The sequence below is a fragment of the Ceratotherium simum genome, chromosome 16 (assembly GCF_057802395.1).
Source record: "Ceratotherium simum simum isolate JZ-2026a chromosome 16, ASM5780239v1, whole genome shotgun sequence".
Classification (NCBI taxonomy): Eukaryota; Metazoa; Chordata; class Mammalia; order Perissodactyla; family Rhinocerotidae; genus Ceratotherium; species Ceratotherium simum.
This window is the reverse complement of record NC_141915.1, coordinates 29174465-29190775: the sequence shown is the minus strand read 5'-3', so window position 1 is coordinate 29190775 and position 16311 is coordinate 29174465. Positions and strand designations below refer to the sequence as shown.

Below are 16311 nucleotides of genomic sequence, written 5' to 3'. Positions count from 1 at the left end.
AAGCCTGTGTATCACCAATGGAAGAAGCCACTTGTTTTGCTGATTGAGTGAAACTCATTCAAATGTCACCTCCTCTGAGAAGGCTTCTCACTCCTCTTTGCCTCCGCAGCACTCACTACCTAGCTCTGTGTTATATCACAGCAGTCTTTCTCATTAGGCGGCGAGCTCCTTTGGGGCAGGGACCTTGTCTTTCTTATTCACATTTGGATGCCTAGAAGAGGGCCTGGCATGGTGCCTGGCACTTAGAACCTGCCCAATTAACAGTTTGTTGAGGACTGGCCCCGTGGCTTAGCAGTTAAGTGCACATGCTCTGCTACTGGCGACCCGGGTTCGGATCCCAGGCATGCACTGACACACTGCTTCTCCTGCCATGCTGAGGCTGCGTCCCATATACAGCAACTAGAAGGATGTGCAACTATGACATACAACTATATACCGGGGCTTTAAGGGAAAAAAAGGAGGAGGATTGGCAACAGATGTTAGCTCAGAGCCGGTCTTCCTCAGCAAAAAGAGGAGGATTAGCATGGATGTTAGCTCAGGGCTGATCTTCCTCACAAAAAAAAAAAAAAAAAGTTTGTTGAATGAAAGCATAAAATTCTTTATTTCCCTAATTCAGAGTGAGACCTTTGTGAGTCAAATGCCCCAAGGAGATGACAGTCAATTTTTCATTAAGGGCCAAAAGCAAGTAATCAATCTGCCTATAGAATGGTCGGTTGACAGGTTTTTAATGAGTATACCAAGTCAGGAACTTGTAATTTTCTTGAGGAGACTACACATGTGAAATATGAGGGAGAGAGAGAAGAAGAAGAAAGGGCAGCAGGGGGAGGAGGAGGAGGAGAGGAGAAGACACTATACAATTAAGTGTTTTCATTGCAGACTATTATGTTCAGGAATTCAGAGAAGGTGCAGATCAATCAAAACTCTCAGAGAACTAACCAGAGGAGGCTTTAAGGAGGAAGCAGAACTCGAGCCTCCTTGATCAGGTAGAAGATGGTTAGATAGATAGAACAATGCAGGTGAAGGTAGCATCATAAGCTATGACAGTGGTTGGCTCTTTAGAGAAATGGCCAAACATTACCTCTGGGGGAACAAAAGCACACAAAAACGCAGGATCCATCCTACAATATGGACTCGGAGAGGAGCCCCAGGGAACCCGGGAGAGGATCCAGCTTATTTCTTGCTTTCTTTGTAAAACGGATTTTGAGAAATCTTGACACTTTGGATCACTGAGGCCTTTGGGCTGACTCCATGAGTGTGTAATGCAGAGTCGGTATACTTACGAGATCAGTCAATCTTGAAGGGGGAGTTTCAGAGGAAGAAAGAAGGGACTCTAGGCTCTTTGCGCTCTCTCTGACAGTTGTAAATTTATCAGACAACATTTGGATAGATTCTTGACTGTTCCAACACGAGGTAGACCCTGTTTTAACCTGAAATGTGATACTTTCAAGGCAGTCTTTATACTGACTGGCAGCTGAAGAAATTGACCCTGTTGTAGAAAAGAGCGCAGTTAGTGTCCGAATCCTTCACATTATTTAAAAACAAAAACAAAAAACCCCACAAAACCCTATACCACGAATTCTTTAAACTGATAATAACTGAAAAAAATCACCGATCTGAGACACAGCTTCTCAAGAGATAAAAAATGACAGTCTCTAAACTTGGCCATCAAAATAAAGGTAGATTATTTGAATCACAGATATATGGAAATAAAGACACCAGAGACAGGATATTTGATACTGGCTGTACACAGCTGCAGGACTCAGAACTATGTATGTTTAAGCACAAGGTCCTGTTTTAAGTTACAGACTCCGGAGAATCCAATGTTTTTATACTAAATTCAGTAGTTTTTAGAGTAGAAAGTAGGCTTTGCATTTGCATATCTCCACCATTGAAGTCAAAAACTTTATAGCTGCTTAATAACCACCACCACTACGCCCACCTGGCTTCCCATGGGAGCATCCCCTTCAGCTTTTGCACTGTGAGAAAACACCCTTGGGATCTGCTCCTGCAGCCTCGCTTCCCACAGCCAATGGGACAGGGGCTGTTAGTTCCTCTCTCCAAACACTTCTCCCCTGCAGGTGATTACCTGGGCTCAGCGGAGTGCTGACACTAGTAGGTGCGTGGTTTATTTTGGGTGTTTTGCATGAGACCTCCTTAAAAGAACCGTCTTGTTCAAAGGAGATACTAGACAGGTCTTGAATATCTGTCAATGATCTAAAGAATTAAAAGCACACAGTAATTGGGAGAAAATGTTAAGAAAAATCAAACAATATATTCCTGAGAGGTACTTTTTTAAGGATGCTCTCAATAAAAATCTTTATTTGGCAATAGGCTAGAATTAGAGAATATCTTATATATCTTAAAAAGAATATTACACAATATCTTAAAAGGAGATACTGACTTGAAACATTTTTCAGCAGCTACAAATAACCTATTTCCATAGACGAAAGTATGTTTATGTAGAAAACAGATTTAATTTACCTCAAATATAAACTTAAATTATTATTATTATCACTGCATTTCCTTGATTGTAAGATGCTATTAATTTAGATCACATCATCAGAACAGCTTTTTGGTGAAAGAAGAAACACACTCACATGAAATGTATACGTAAAAAGGGGAAGAATGAAGGCTCTTACAAACAAGGAAATACTATTTCTCTAAAACCAAGACTTTACACAGCATCCTTAGGCAACCCTTTGGTGGCCATACATGTCTTTCTCTTTCAGTTCCATTGGTGACTCCTTTAATGTCTCCTCTTGTTCACCTTCAGTACTGTAAGAGAGAAAGTGAGAAAATTATATGAATCTCATCAGCAGAGTGCACTAACTTGGTACAAGGGACCAGTTTACCAGCCTCTTGTGAGAAGCAGAGGGAAAGGCACTAAGCTCAAAAGTGGAAAGTGTGGGTCTGGTCTTAGCTCTACTACTGACCAGCCACATGTTCTCAGGCATATCTGGGCCTTGCTCTGGACTGCAGCTGCCTCTCCAGAGATTGAAAAAATACTCTCTAAGGGTCAGCTCATCTGAAATCAGCGATGATGCTACATGACAGGGAGAAAGTTTCTGAGGAAATCAATGGAGCACATGAACTTAGCTGGGGATGGAGGTTGGAGCAAAGGGCACAGCCACAGGGCCTTACCAACTATAAGACAGCTTCCTGGCATGAAGTATTAGGAGAGGTCAAGAGAGGCTTGTGAAAACAGTTGGCCAGAAAAGAATACCAAAGACAAAATTGACCCATTTCTACTTTAACCAACATTTAGGATTCAACTGCAATACTCCTTCAGCCTGAATCTCTTACAGAAGGTAATAAAGCACAGAACACTTCTGGCCAACCCATGATGGACATGGAGCACGAGCAAAAAGTAAACTTTTGTTGTTTTAAGCCACTAAAATCTGGGGGTTGTTTGTTACATAGCATAATCTAGCCTATCCTTACTGATACAGCCACCTACTAACTGTACAACCTTAGGAAAAATACTTAAACTCTCTGAACTTTGCTTTCAAAGTTGCTTTGCTTTGCTTTGCCTATTGGCAAAATGGAAATAACACTACATATCTCAGAGGGTTGTTATATGAATTAAATTTGACCAAAAAAAGTACCTGGCATATGGTATCTGCTTAGGAAATACTAGCTATAATTACTATAGATAAGGAAATTGAGACCCAGAGAGGGGGAAAGTAAACTGACTGCTATTGTACCAGGCACTTTACATCTACTATTACTTTTTTTAATTAAACTTTTTACTTTGTGATAACTGTCTATCCACATGTAGTTTTAAGAAATACACTTCACCCAGTTTCCCTCAATGGTAACATCTTACAAATCTATGGAACAATATCACAACCAATATGTTGACATTGATATGGTCAAGATACATAACATCACCACCACCAGAAGGATCCCTTATGTTGCCCTTTTATAGCCATGTCTACTTCCCTCCCACTCCCCACCATTTCTGTAACTCCTGGAAACCACTCACTTGTTCTTTATTTCTATAATTTCATCATTTCAAGAATGTTATATAAGTGGAATTATGTAGTAAATAACTTTTTGAGATTGCTTTTTCCACTCAGCATAATTCTCTGAAGATTCACCCAGGCTGTTGCACAGATCAACAGTTCATTCTTTTTTATTGCTGAGTATTCCACGGAATGGATGCACCACAATCTGTTAAATCCTTCGCTTGTTAGCAACATTTAGGTTCTAGTTTTTGGCTATTATGAAAAAAGTTGCTATAAACATTTGTCTAGGTGTTTTTGTGTGAAAATAAGTCTTCATTTCTCTGGGATAAATGCCCAGGACTTATATGATTACTTTTAATCCCTATGTCAACATTCTTAGTAAGGATTCTTATCCCTATTTTACAAATGGGGAAACAGAAGAGAGGGGTTGAGAAACTTGACCAACAACACATGGATAGAAAGGCAGAGTCAGGATCTGAATACAGATAATGACTCCTTTTCACGAACCCTCACAATTTTGCTGAACAAGGCCTAACAAAGCCAAGCTGCCCAAAGCTAATTTTTATAACATGGTGGCTAATACATCTGAAGATGAGCAATATATAAATATGGGGCATTATCATTATTTAATATCACTTCTAGGAGTCTGAAACTGTGAATAAAATAATAGCATATACCTTCGTATAGATTGGAATTGAGACCTGGTCAAAATCTCAGCATTCTCTCCAAGGCTTTTACTCATTTGGAACTTTTCTTCACCTGAAAGAATAAAGTAAATGTATTTTTTTTTTACTGAATTTTTGCCAACTCAGATGACTATTTTCATTCCCTAGAATCTCCCTTGGTCTGGTCTAGAATGAGAAATAATCTGGATAAACAAAGTACTTCCTAATTGGGTTTGGACTGAGTGCTGTGAAAGAGGTTTTTGCTCTGAAAGTTTATTTTCCTTGCTCAGAGGGGAGAACTATATTCTGACACTCAGAATACAATCAAGCCATTTATTGGCCTTTCACTTATAACTGCACAGTTATTTCTGGAGACAAATGTTGTTTTGTCTTTTCAGGAAGGCAAACTGACCTGGTTCCTGTCAACAGACACCAGGGGGCGTTGAAACCAAGAACTGTTTGTTCACTAAAGATTCAAATAGAAAAGACCACTAGCTGGGCTTTCCCAGAGTGCTAACTGTGCCTCTTGGCCATCAAACACCACTTAAAGAGTGGGGGTGGGGGTCTTAAGTACTAAGGAGCTAATTCAACTGTCTTCTGTTCTCCCTGACATGAAGTGTCTGAAGTTACTCCTCCTCAGTTCTCTGTAAGATACTTTGCAGACCTCTGGACAGACAGGGCCAATATCCATTTTCCTTCCCACTAGTGTACTGCTCTGGTTTATAGGGAAGGGGACAGACACAGCAGCCTGCCATGTTGGCAAATGCTCATGATCCCCTTGCCATTTCTTAGGTCCAGGTAGTCTGGTGGGCAACGGGGAGGCCCATGAGAACAGCGCCACCTTTAGCAGGTACCAAGGAGCTCTGAAACCCCACCAGTGGAGAAGTATTGGGGTTCTTCTTCCTGTGACCCTCTTTCAAATACCTAGAAAGTATTAACACCTAGAAAGCATAAACGAATTCCTAATAAGCACAATTTAGAGCTGGAGGGGAACTTAGAGATTTTAGAGTCTGACCCTCTCCTTTACTTTATTCAAGGGGAGAGTGGGGCCCTGGGGTGAAGTGACCTGCCCAAGGTCATGCAGAAAAAATCAGTGGCAGAACTGGGCTTGGAACCCAGCATGTGTCCAATCACTACCTCTGTTGCATCACCTAGTGTGGAGAGGACGTATATCAGAGCCTTAGGGGGAAAAAGGGAAGGGAAGGGCTGAAAAACGGAAATAGAGTAGAAATCAGAGGCTTCTTCATGTACTTCAGATGTTTGTATCGAACTAGTCCCAGTTTTCTGACCTGCCTGCCCCACAGCTTCTCTATCCCACTCAACCCTCTTCCAACCACAAGTGAAGTGGCCGTGTGCAGACCAGGCTCACACAGTAAGTGATCATGGGCAGAGGCTCCACAGAGAGTGGGTGGCCCAAGACCCAGATCTGGGGACTTTTAATACATATTATCCTGAGAATTTAACTGTGCACCTAAAAGCTTACAGCTTCTTAAAAATGCTCCCCAGTGCGACAGGGGCCTGACTCAGATTAGAGATGGAAGCCAGCGTGTGCAGCAGGAGGAAGGGAGTAAGTCCAGAACCCAAGGCTGTCCTGCCTGGGTTCAGAATGTTGAGAATGACCATAGACAGTTACATGGCTCGGCAGGTGGATAACTCTGGTTTTATAATAGATGGCTGCATACCTTAAAAGACCAAAAGTGCGTAATTTTTTAAACGTCTGTATCAGAACCAGTGGTTCACCTATATCTTGTCTTGTGCCATACCCCGGCTGCTGATCCAAGGTTAACTTCCCATGTAAAGGAAAGCAGTTGCTGTTATAGAGAATACAAGGCCTCCCGAGGGAAGGATGGTATGTTGACCCTGCACTATTGGCTGTTATTAATTCTTTGCTAAGAAGCTAAGCAAGCAAAGAAAAATGATGGTGAAACTGCCTTTTGGGGTAGAGAAGGACAGGGACACCTAGTTCTAGTTTTTGTTGTGTCAATAACTAGCTGTGTGGCCTGGGAAAATCCCTCAGGTCAGCTCAGCAAAGATAACGGAACACCTGCTATGTGCCACAAAGGAGCCTGAGATCTCATTTTCACTAGAGAAAATCAGACAAAAAACAGAAGCAACTACTACGACACCTGCTCCAAGAACACAAGGGGAGGTATAAATAACATGATGTGTGGGTGTCATGAGGCTGGTGAGGGGCAGGAGGTTCATTCTAACGAGGGAAATCACTGAGCCCAAGTTTTCTCATCTGTACAATGAAAGGCCTGGAGGAGGTTCTCTCTAAGAACGGGTCAAGCTCTAAACATCTGAGATCCAACAGAAAGTGAAGGCAAGTGATTCTCAAAGTAATCTGCCCTAAGTGCTTATTACCAGAGGCTTGAGGTTGGGCAAATGCATCTTGCATTCCTTCGAAGTCGTCTTCTATGGGACTTGAGGTCTACAAAAGGACGAAAGAGCAAAGAAAGGAGGTTTACTGGAGGCAGACATATCATCAAAAGGTCAAGAGAGGACTTCTTGATGTTCTTAAACCTTGAAAATCTTCATAAGGTTCCCGTATCTTTTATAGAAAAAAGACAAACCTGCTTCGCAGACATAAAGTACTGATTTGTACTATATCTTTCTCCTCAACAAGCCCTCCCCCACCTCCCACTATAAGGAGGAATTAATTATGTGACTTCTCCCTTCTTTATGTCGTTATCCCCTCCTCACCCCAACCTTGCAACAAAGATGTTTTGATTCCTAGGAACTTTATCAGAAGAGCCAGAGGGCCGGCCCTGTGGCTTAGCGGTTAAGTGCGCACACTCAGCTGCTGGCGGCCTGGGTTCACATCCCAGGCGCGCACCGACGCACCACTTCTCCGGTCACGCTGAGGCCTCGTCCCAAATACAGCAACTAGAAGGATGTGCAGCTATGACATACAATTATCTACTGGGGCTTTGGTGGAAATATAAATAAATAAATAAAATTGTAAAAAAAAAAAAAAAAAAGAAGAGCCAGAGAAGGTTGGAAAAACGGCCCAGACTGCAAAACTACTCTATGGGGTGAGGAGTCAGAACACTGGTTCCTTTGAGGGGAGACAGAGACTGAGAAGAAGCACCCGGAAGTGTTTTAGGGACCGGTAATGTTCTGTTTCTTGATCTGGGTGTTGGTCACATGAGTGTGTTCAGTTTGTGAAAGTTCATGAGCTGTACAATTAAGATCCGTGTACTTTTCTCTACGTTATACTTTTTATATATATGTATATATTATATGTATGTACATATATACACTTTGTATCTTTTTATTAATGATTTTGTTAATGTCCCAGTCTGCTCACAGTAAAATCAAGAATGTTTAAAGGATTAATAATGGAAAACTGGTCTGATTGAGTTTTCAGAAGTACAAACAAGTGGAAATTATGCTTTTTGATGCATCACTGAATTCTTCTTGTCAGTCAAATGTTGTGATTGACATATACAATCCTCCCTTTCCTCCACTCCACCTTCCATATGGGTAAAAGATCCCAAAAAGGTGGCAGGTTAAGGGATAGGTGAGGTAGAAATTATGTAAGTAAGTAAGAAACTCCAATGAGTTTCATTTTATACATGAAAATACTCTGTACAAATAGGTTCTTGCAAAAGCTAGGCAGATCTTAGAGAAAGCCCCATGTACTAGATAGCCTCATATTCACTACTGAACCCATGCCTCCATTCCTGGCTTTCCTACCACTAAAGCTTGGCAGATCAAGGACTAATTCCTTACATCTGCGGATCGCCAGTTCTTCTTCACAAAGAGGAATAATAGCAGGCCGCCTTCTCTTCCCCACAGGAAGGATATGTGATTTAGATACTATGAAGAAAAGTGTTTTTGAAAAAAACTACAAAGTACTATACAAATTCAGGAACCACAACTTTGAGAGAAATTGCTTATAATCTTCCATTCTCAAAAATCTTATTTTTCAGATGTTTTTTCAAAACATGAAAACACTGATAAGTTGACATTATATACTTTTAGGTGTAAGCTATTTTTCTCAATAAAAATAATTTAAAAGGAATAAGGCAATGGAGAAAGCTGAAAATGCACTTTATTTATAAACTATAAATTTTACCTCTAGAGCTAAGTTTTCTTGAGCAGTCGAAGAGTAAAAATATTCATGGTCTGGAGTTAAAAATTCATCTGTTATATCCTCAGAAGACTCTGGTGAACAAGTTGATTGCATGGACTGATCCTATTAATAATGTAGGAAATTACTTTTAAGTTGGCGTTCATTGTAAACAAATCCCTTTATAGCTGGATGCAGTGTTAATAATGGGGTTATCTAAAATTACCCAGCAGTAATGTAAACTGGTGCAGCCACTATGGAAAACAGTATGGAGATTTCTCAAAAAATTAAAAATAGAAACACCATATGATCCAGCTATCCCACGACTGGATATTTATCCAAAGAACATGAAATCAACAATACAAAGAGATTTATGCACCCCTATGTTCATTGCAGCATTATTCACAACAGCCAAGACAATCCAAGTGCCCATCAACTGATGAATGGATAAAGAAATGTGGTATACATACACAATGGCATACTACTCAGCCATAAAAAGAAACAAAATCGTGCCATCTGCAACAACATGGATGGACCTTAAGGGTATTATGTTAAGCGAAATAAGCCAGACAGAGAAAGCCAAACACCGTATGATTTCACTCATATGTGGAAGATAAACAAACATATGGATAAGGCGAACAGATTAGTGGTTACCAGAGGGGAAAGGGGTGGAAGGGAGGGCGAAAGGGGTAAAGGGGCACATACATATGGTGAGGGATAAAAACTAAACCATTGGGGGGGCCGGCCCAGTGGCGCAAGTGGTTAAGTGTGCGCGCTCCGCTGCGGCGGCCCAGGGTTTGCCGGTTTGGATCCCGGGCGTGCACCAACGCACCGCTTGGCAAGCCATGCTGTGGCAGCGTCCCATATAAAGTGGAGGAAGATGGGCACGGATGTTAGCCCAGGGTCAGTCTTCCTCAGCAAAAAAAAAAAAGGAGGATTGGCAGATGTTAGCACAGGGCTGATCTTCCTCACACACACACACAAAAAACTAAACTATTGGGGATGAGCAAGACGCAGTCTATACAGAAACTGATATATAATAATGTATACCTGAAATTACACAATGTTATAAACCAATATGACCTTAATAAAATAATTCAAAAAAAACCAAAAAACCTCCAAATAAATAAAATTACCCAGCAGTCAGGGTAACACTCTCTCAGCTGGCCCTTCCTGCCTGCTTGCACCTCTGCCTCTGCCCTCCCCTTCCTCACAGGGAGCTGAGAACCCCTTGGAGCAAGTGTGGTGCACGACAATCCTGAGTCTCAGCATCCTCATCTTCACAACGAAGTGGGGGAGGTTAGGTGACCTCTCTGCTCTAAACTTCCCAGAAAGAAGAAAGGCCCTGGACCACTAAAGCTGGGGACTGAATTTAAACACCCTGATCCTCAAGCCCACAGACACAGTCCATATGTCGGCATCATCTTCCAGATGAGGCTGAGGCTGCTCAGAACTGGGGGTCCCTCAGGTATTTCAGTTTAAAGGCAAGTGAAGGAGCATGATTTTAAAAATAGCAATGCAATCTAAATAATAAAAGTAAAATTAAAAATTTTAAAGTTATTTCTTCAGCATCTCCATTCCACCCCTTCCTTTTCTGTTTATTTCTACATTCAAGCCCTGATCACCACATGGTCAGACAATTGGCTCCTTTCCTCACCTTCAATCATCCCTTTGCAGAGGTTTGTGGCTTATTTCCTTGGAAACTGCTTTTGTCACATGCACCTTCTGTGTACCTAGCGGCTGCTTTCCTTCACCTCTCATATCACACTGAAGTTTAAGACAAGCCTGGCCTCCCACACCTTCCCAACTTCCCTGACAGACCTGCTTCTCCAGCCAAGCCGGTATGCTTATGTGGCAGGTCCTTCCAGCCCTCACGTGAGAGAAAGAATTAATTGTCCTGTGAGTGGTTTGTGTGCTATAATTAAATACAATAGTATGTTCTTCAAAAGACCTCAAATGTTATCACAATTGTATTTGTACATTGTTTCATTCTCAATTACTATTTATATTCTTTAAATGATTATGGCCCCATGTCAATGACGATAAAAAACAGTGTGGTTCCTTTAGTCTGGCTGGATTATGGCCCAACCACATGCTTCAAGAATGCGTTAAACTCCTGAAGCAAGGCTGTAACCTCAATGCAAATACTAGCAAGTGACTGGACCCCACAGATCCTGCTGAGGGACAGTTGTCAGGCATGAACACACTCCTTCTACTGGGTTGAGAGCTGAATTTGGGTCTTTGAGAACATTCCAAGTGAAGGCACTCTCATACAAACCTGGCTTTGTTTTTCCTACTCCCATCTGACCTCAGTTACAGGCTTTTGGTATTCGACTTCACACTGTGCTTTAAGAGTTGGTCTTGTTTACCCAACCAGAAAGAAAGCTCAAGGTCAGAGCTGAACCTGACACTTATCTGTGTTTTCCCCAAGCTCCAAGATACATAACGCTTTGAGTTGAACTGACTCAAAAAGTATTAGGCAGGGAGGAAAGGCTTCTTCATTCATGTCAGAAACCTGAGGGCACACGCTCCAACAAAAAAGGAACTACTACAGAAATTATTTCAATGTCATAACACTCAGTTCTACTTTATTAGGTCCTTGGGCTCATCTTGGCTCTCCAGGCCATATTACTTACGCTGTAAGATTTCTCAATGACCACAGATGCGTCAGAACTTGCTTGAAGGACTTCACTATGCTCTGGCTGCTCATTTTTTCTGGGGGACAGGTGCCTGATACCTAATGATTATAACACAACCAGGGCCAAAGTCATTCAGTGATACTCAGATGGCATGGAAGTGGCGAAGGGCAATGTAAGAGAAGAGATGCAGGCATATTCTGCCAAGGGTGGCCATGTCTCATGTGTCAGGTTCAGTCTAGAGAGTGGAGACTGTTAGTTTAGCCTCACCCTAGGACACAGCCCTGCTTCATCTATCCTTTTGTCCACCCATTCAAAAGTGATGCTTGACAAGGAACAGATTCTAAATACCAAAAAAACCCAAGCCAATATGACCTCAATAAAATAATTTTAAAAAAACCAAGCCAATAGATTTTCTACCTAAGATAACTAATAATTTTAGATGTACCTTTCTTTAACTTGCAAACAACTGTGAAATGATATCCTACACCCTAATTGTAAGCAAATTACCAGGTGGAAATACACAGCCTTCAGTTTTAACTTGAAAATCTATAAAAATCATAACAGTAAATGTCATTTGTCTCTAGGTTCCTCTGGCATAGACTTTCCAGGAGCCAGTGGAATTTTTATGCCTTAAAATGTAATGCAAAGAAATGGGCAGTAGACAGCAGTAGTCCATCAATGCCCTCATGTAAAACGTTCCATTCTTTGCCAGGTTAAATCCAGGACCAGGGTCAGTGCATGGAGATTATTTTACTTCCTTTGGCCAAAGGGGACTGCTCCAGTAATAGAAAAACTCTTGAATCTCTGGATTTCTTTACCTGCGGGAAAGACAGTGGGATCAAAGGGGTATGCTGCTTCCCCCTGGAATTCAAGGTTCCCAGATAGAAAACAAGACCAAGCAAAGGAAATATTCCAGGAGGTTTACTTATTTTTGAGAGCTGATAACTTGATAGAGCTCATCTATCTCTATTCTTCCAACTGAACTTACCGGTGAAGCTTCGAGGCCCAGACTGTCTGCCATGCTGGTCACTGTCTTGGTCACTGTTGTCTGTTTTGTTACACTTGCCATTTCCTCCTGGCTCATCATTCTTCCTGGGATATTCTACAGCTCGCTGCCAATCCACATTCTCAGGGTCCCTAATGGGGGGCTGCAGCAAGGGATCAGACTCATTTTCAGCCTCATTCTCTAAAGTCAAACTATTTTGAGGATGCCAAGGAGGTACTGCCAGCTGCCCAGTAGCTGCTTTCTCTGCCATTTCTTTCACCTCCGCTGGATATAAGAGAAAGCAGGACTGTGAACACTGGAAACAAAAGTTTTTGATTTTTAAAGAGCTACATAATACTTTTATAGCTCATATTGGCACAATAATTGGCCTTTTAGAATTGTATCATCCTTAGCTTGCCCTGTTTGGCTTCAATGGGAGGAGAGAAGAGAAATGATAACAGAGTGAGGAAAGGGCAGAATTTCAGTTAGTTATAGCCCTTGTTGAATTCCAGAGTGGAAGGCAGCAGAACACTTGTACATGGACCTTCTTGCTATGAAGATTTTACAAGAAAATGACACCTGAGGCTCCCAGTCTGTAGAGACTAATGGAAAGGATTCTATTTGAGTTTGTCTAGCCTTTCTAGACCACACTGAGCTCATATGCTAGGAGTGTGTATATATGTGAATGTTTTCATTCCAAATGTTTTATACTTTTGCTAATATCACTTAGTATTAAAAAAAATAGATACTATATCCTTTTGAGTTTACAAGATAAAACTTTATACAAAAGGATAATGCCCACAGGATATGTGAAAGTGATATTGCATGCTCTCTATTTTAATAATGTTATATACTAAATATCTATATCATGTATTTTTACTACACTTGTTATATAATATACATTAATATATATAATACAAATATTTCCTATATAGTCTAGAAATGAAAAGAGCATTTCTCTTCTGCAGTTTGTAATCAGAAAGGCCTTGCTTTTAAAATGGAATGATCGGGCCGGCCCCGTGGCTTAGCGGTAAAGTGCTCGCGCTCCGCTGCTGGCGGCCCGGGTTCGGATCCCGGGCGCGCACCGACACACCACTTCTCCGGCTATGCTGAGGCCGCGTGCCACATACAGCAACTAGAAGGATGTGCAGCTGTGACATACAACTATCTACTGGGGCTTTGCGGGAAAAAAATAAATAAATAAAATCTTTAAAAAAAAAAAAAAAAAAGGAATGATCTAACATGGGAGAACAGTGCGATACAAGCTGTGTACTTAGAGGTAACAACCAGGTTAGAAATACATTTTAAATTTCATTTTGTCCAACAGAACCCATGATTTTATACTCACTTTTCCATTTTACGTGTACCTCTCCATCATCTTCATTTCTTGACTTTGCATTACAGATTTCAGAAGACACAGATATCATACTGATCCTAAATTGCATAGGTTTTTGGGGGATGAGGGGAGCAGGGTGAACACAAACACATCAGTTTGCTCAAGTTCTTGACACAATCCAGAGCCCACTAGCCCACCCAGAGGACTGTCCCCTAGTCTCTGAGCCTGGGGTTGCCCTGACTCCTGCCCACCACCAGAGAGCGCCAGACTCGCTAAGGTTCAGCCCACAAGACTCACCTAGAACCCCAGCCAGGGCTGGATGACACAGGAGGTCCCTTTGGGTGGCTTGACACGGTGAAGAGTACACTATTTAACTGTGTCACTTTGGCTTGGGCACTGGACTCTACAAGCCTTCCCTGGCTAAGAAATGAAAGGAATGGGTTAGAAGATCTCTAAGGCTTTTTTCAGTTTCCAAGTTCAGATTTCATGATTCTAAAAGTGCTTTTGGAAAAATTTCAGAGGTAGAATAAACCCACAATTGAAAGGAAGTTTTCTTCACTAGACAGAATTCTGGTCCTTGGGCTGACGCAAAGCACCCCCACAATGCCACAGAACATAGGTAACGATTCAGTAACTGTTTCTGCCCTTCGATCAGAATTCTCTGATAACAGGCCCACCTGCATACCAGCGATAGTACAATAACTAACATTTGTAAGATGGTTTTAAGGCACCACGGATTCTGAAGAACATTCATGGATCTTCAGCCTAGTTTCATTGAGTTGTAGGCCCTGACCTGCCACTAGCTAGCTGTTGGACTTTAGCTAACTTCAATCTCTCTGAGACAAGGTTTTCTCAGCTGCAAAACAAGGGAGTCTCTTTTCCTCTAAATATCCCATGATTATATATATTTTATCATCTATTAAACTAACTCTTTGAAAATGTGTGATCTGTAGCATATATATGAATTCCCTGTTATCCAGAAGGCCCTACTCTCCTGCTGGACCAGAGAGCAGAGAGACTGCTGAATTGGAAATGTCAGATCTGATCAGCTTCTTCTAAAAGCAATTTGGCAACAGCTATCAGGAATCTTTAAAATGTTTGAACCCTCTGACCTAGTAACTCTGCTTCTGGTAATCTATCAAGGACATAATCCAAAATGCATAAAAAGCTTTATTTTTTTTAATTTTCTTTTTTTATTGTGAAATTTTTGTTGTACATTCTTCTTTGTCAGAAGAAGCAGCTTTACTGACAAGTCACTGTGGCCCTATTCATAACAGAAAAAAGAATAAAACAACCTAAAATTTAACAATGAAGGAAATCCAACAATTTCAAAATAAATTTACAGGGTGTTTTTTAATAACATGGGATAGTGCTCATGTTCTAATGTAAAGTGAAAAAATCAGAATATAAAATTGCCTTTACATATATAATTATAATTTAATTTTTTTAAAGCATACAAAAAGACTAGGTGGATTGGTAGCAAAATGTTAAACTTTTCCTTGGTCTGTTTTTTGTTCTTTTGGGGGAAGAGGGTGGAGCTGGGCAGGGTCAGCCACAACTATGGCTTTTGCTTTGTCATCTAATGGCATACTATCACCCCATCTGCCTCTATCAGTGACGTGAGTGCTCAACCCTCTGATGCCAGTGAGGTAGTCCTTCAATAATTCCCTGCAGGGCCGGCCCGGTGACATAGTGGTTAAGTTCACGTGCTCTGCTTCGGCGGCCCGGGGTTTCACAGGTTCGGATCCCAGGTGCAGACCTACGCACTGCTTGTCAAGCCATACTGTGGTGGCGTCCCATATACAAAAAACCAAGTAAGATGGGCACAGATGTTAGCTCAGGGCTGATCTTCCTTAGCAAAAAGAGGGAGAATGGTAAGGGATGTTAGCTCAGAGGCAGTCTTCCTCACCAAAAAAAAAAAAAAAAAAAAAAAACTAAAAAAAAAAGTAATTCCCTTCAAAAAGGTAAAATACACTAATCTAAAATGTCTGGGCATTTTCCTTGACTCTCCCTTAATGGACATATTTACCAACATGAAAGGAACAGCAAACTCTTGTCATTAACCTCAGTCACCACTTGGAGGAGAGAACAAAAAATTTTCTTCCAGGAGAACTGACTCCAAAGCTGTGGATTAATGCTGCCATTTAACCACAGAAAAACAAAACTAAAATTGATACACTAGTCTATCTTGAAAAACATTTATTGCTCCTTTAACAATTCCCCCTATGCAAAATCAAAGTTGTTTGACCTAAGTTCTTAAAAACCTAGTGTACACATATGCTCTCCTTCCAGTGATTTGTGCTGAAGCCAACTCATTTCATTGATCTGGCTGGAAATCAGAGGCCGAGGATAATAGTGATATTGCTCAACCCCCTCCTTCTGGCCCCCAGAGCCAGTGATGCTTATTTTGAACATTTGTTTCTGAATAGTTTGGTTTCTGAGCTCTGGAAAACGGAATACCTGACTTTTTGTGTGTGTGTGTGAAGAAGATTAGCCCTGAGCTAACATCCATTGCCAATCCTCCTCTTTTTGTTGAGGAAGATTGGCCCTGGGCTAACATCCATGCCCATCTTCCTCTGCTTTATATGTGGGATGCCTGCCACAGCATGGCTCGATAAGCGGTGTGTAGGTCTGCAGCCGGGA

At 41.4% G+C, this 16311-nt stretch overlaps 1 protein-coding gene across 7 annotated transcripts in view; it reads right to left on the bottom strand.

Annotated features, from left to right (window-relative positions):
• TEX14 (testis expressed 14, intercellular bridge forming factor) overlaps positions 1–16311 on the bottom strand; it is a 128860-nt gene that overhangs the window by 13891 nt on the left and 98658 nt on the right. For 6 of the 7 annotated variants that reach the window (XR_015554696.1, XR_015554697.1, XR_015554698.1 and 3 more), the window contains exons 16-25: positions 13966–14088; positions 13681–13766; positions 12336–12617; positions 11345–11445; positions 8715–8834; positions 6998–7064; positions 4646–4727; positions 2713–2775; positions 2087–2214; positions 1281–1486 (exon numbers count right to left, since the gene is read on the bottom strand). Coding sequence is in view for 4 of the 7 variants with exons in the window: in XM_014790882.2 (XP_014646368.2) it covers positions 1281–1486; positions 2087–2214; positions 2713–2775; positions 4646–4727; positions 6998–7064; positions 8715–8834; positions 11345–11445; positions 12336–12617; positions 13681–13766; positions 13966–14088 (1258 nt within the window). In the remaining 3 variants the exon portion in view is untranslated. The remainder of the gene's footprint in view (positions 1–1280; positions 1487–2086; positions 2215–2712; positions 2776–4645; positions 4728–6997; positions 7065–8714; positions 8835–11344; positions 11446–12335; positions 12618–13680; positions 13767–13965; positions 14089–16311) is intronic. The other variant, XM_087440918.1, reaches the window with a different exon arrangement.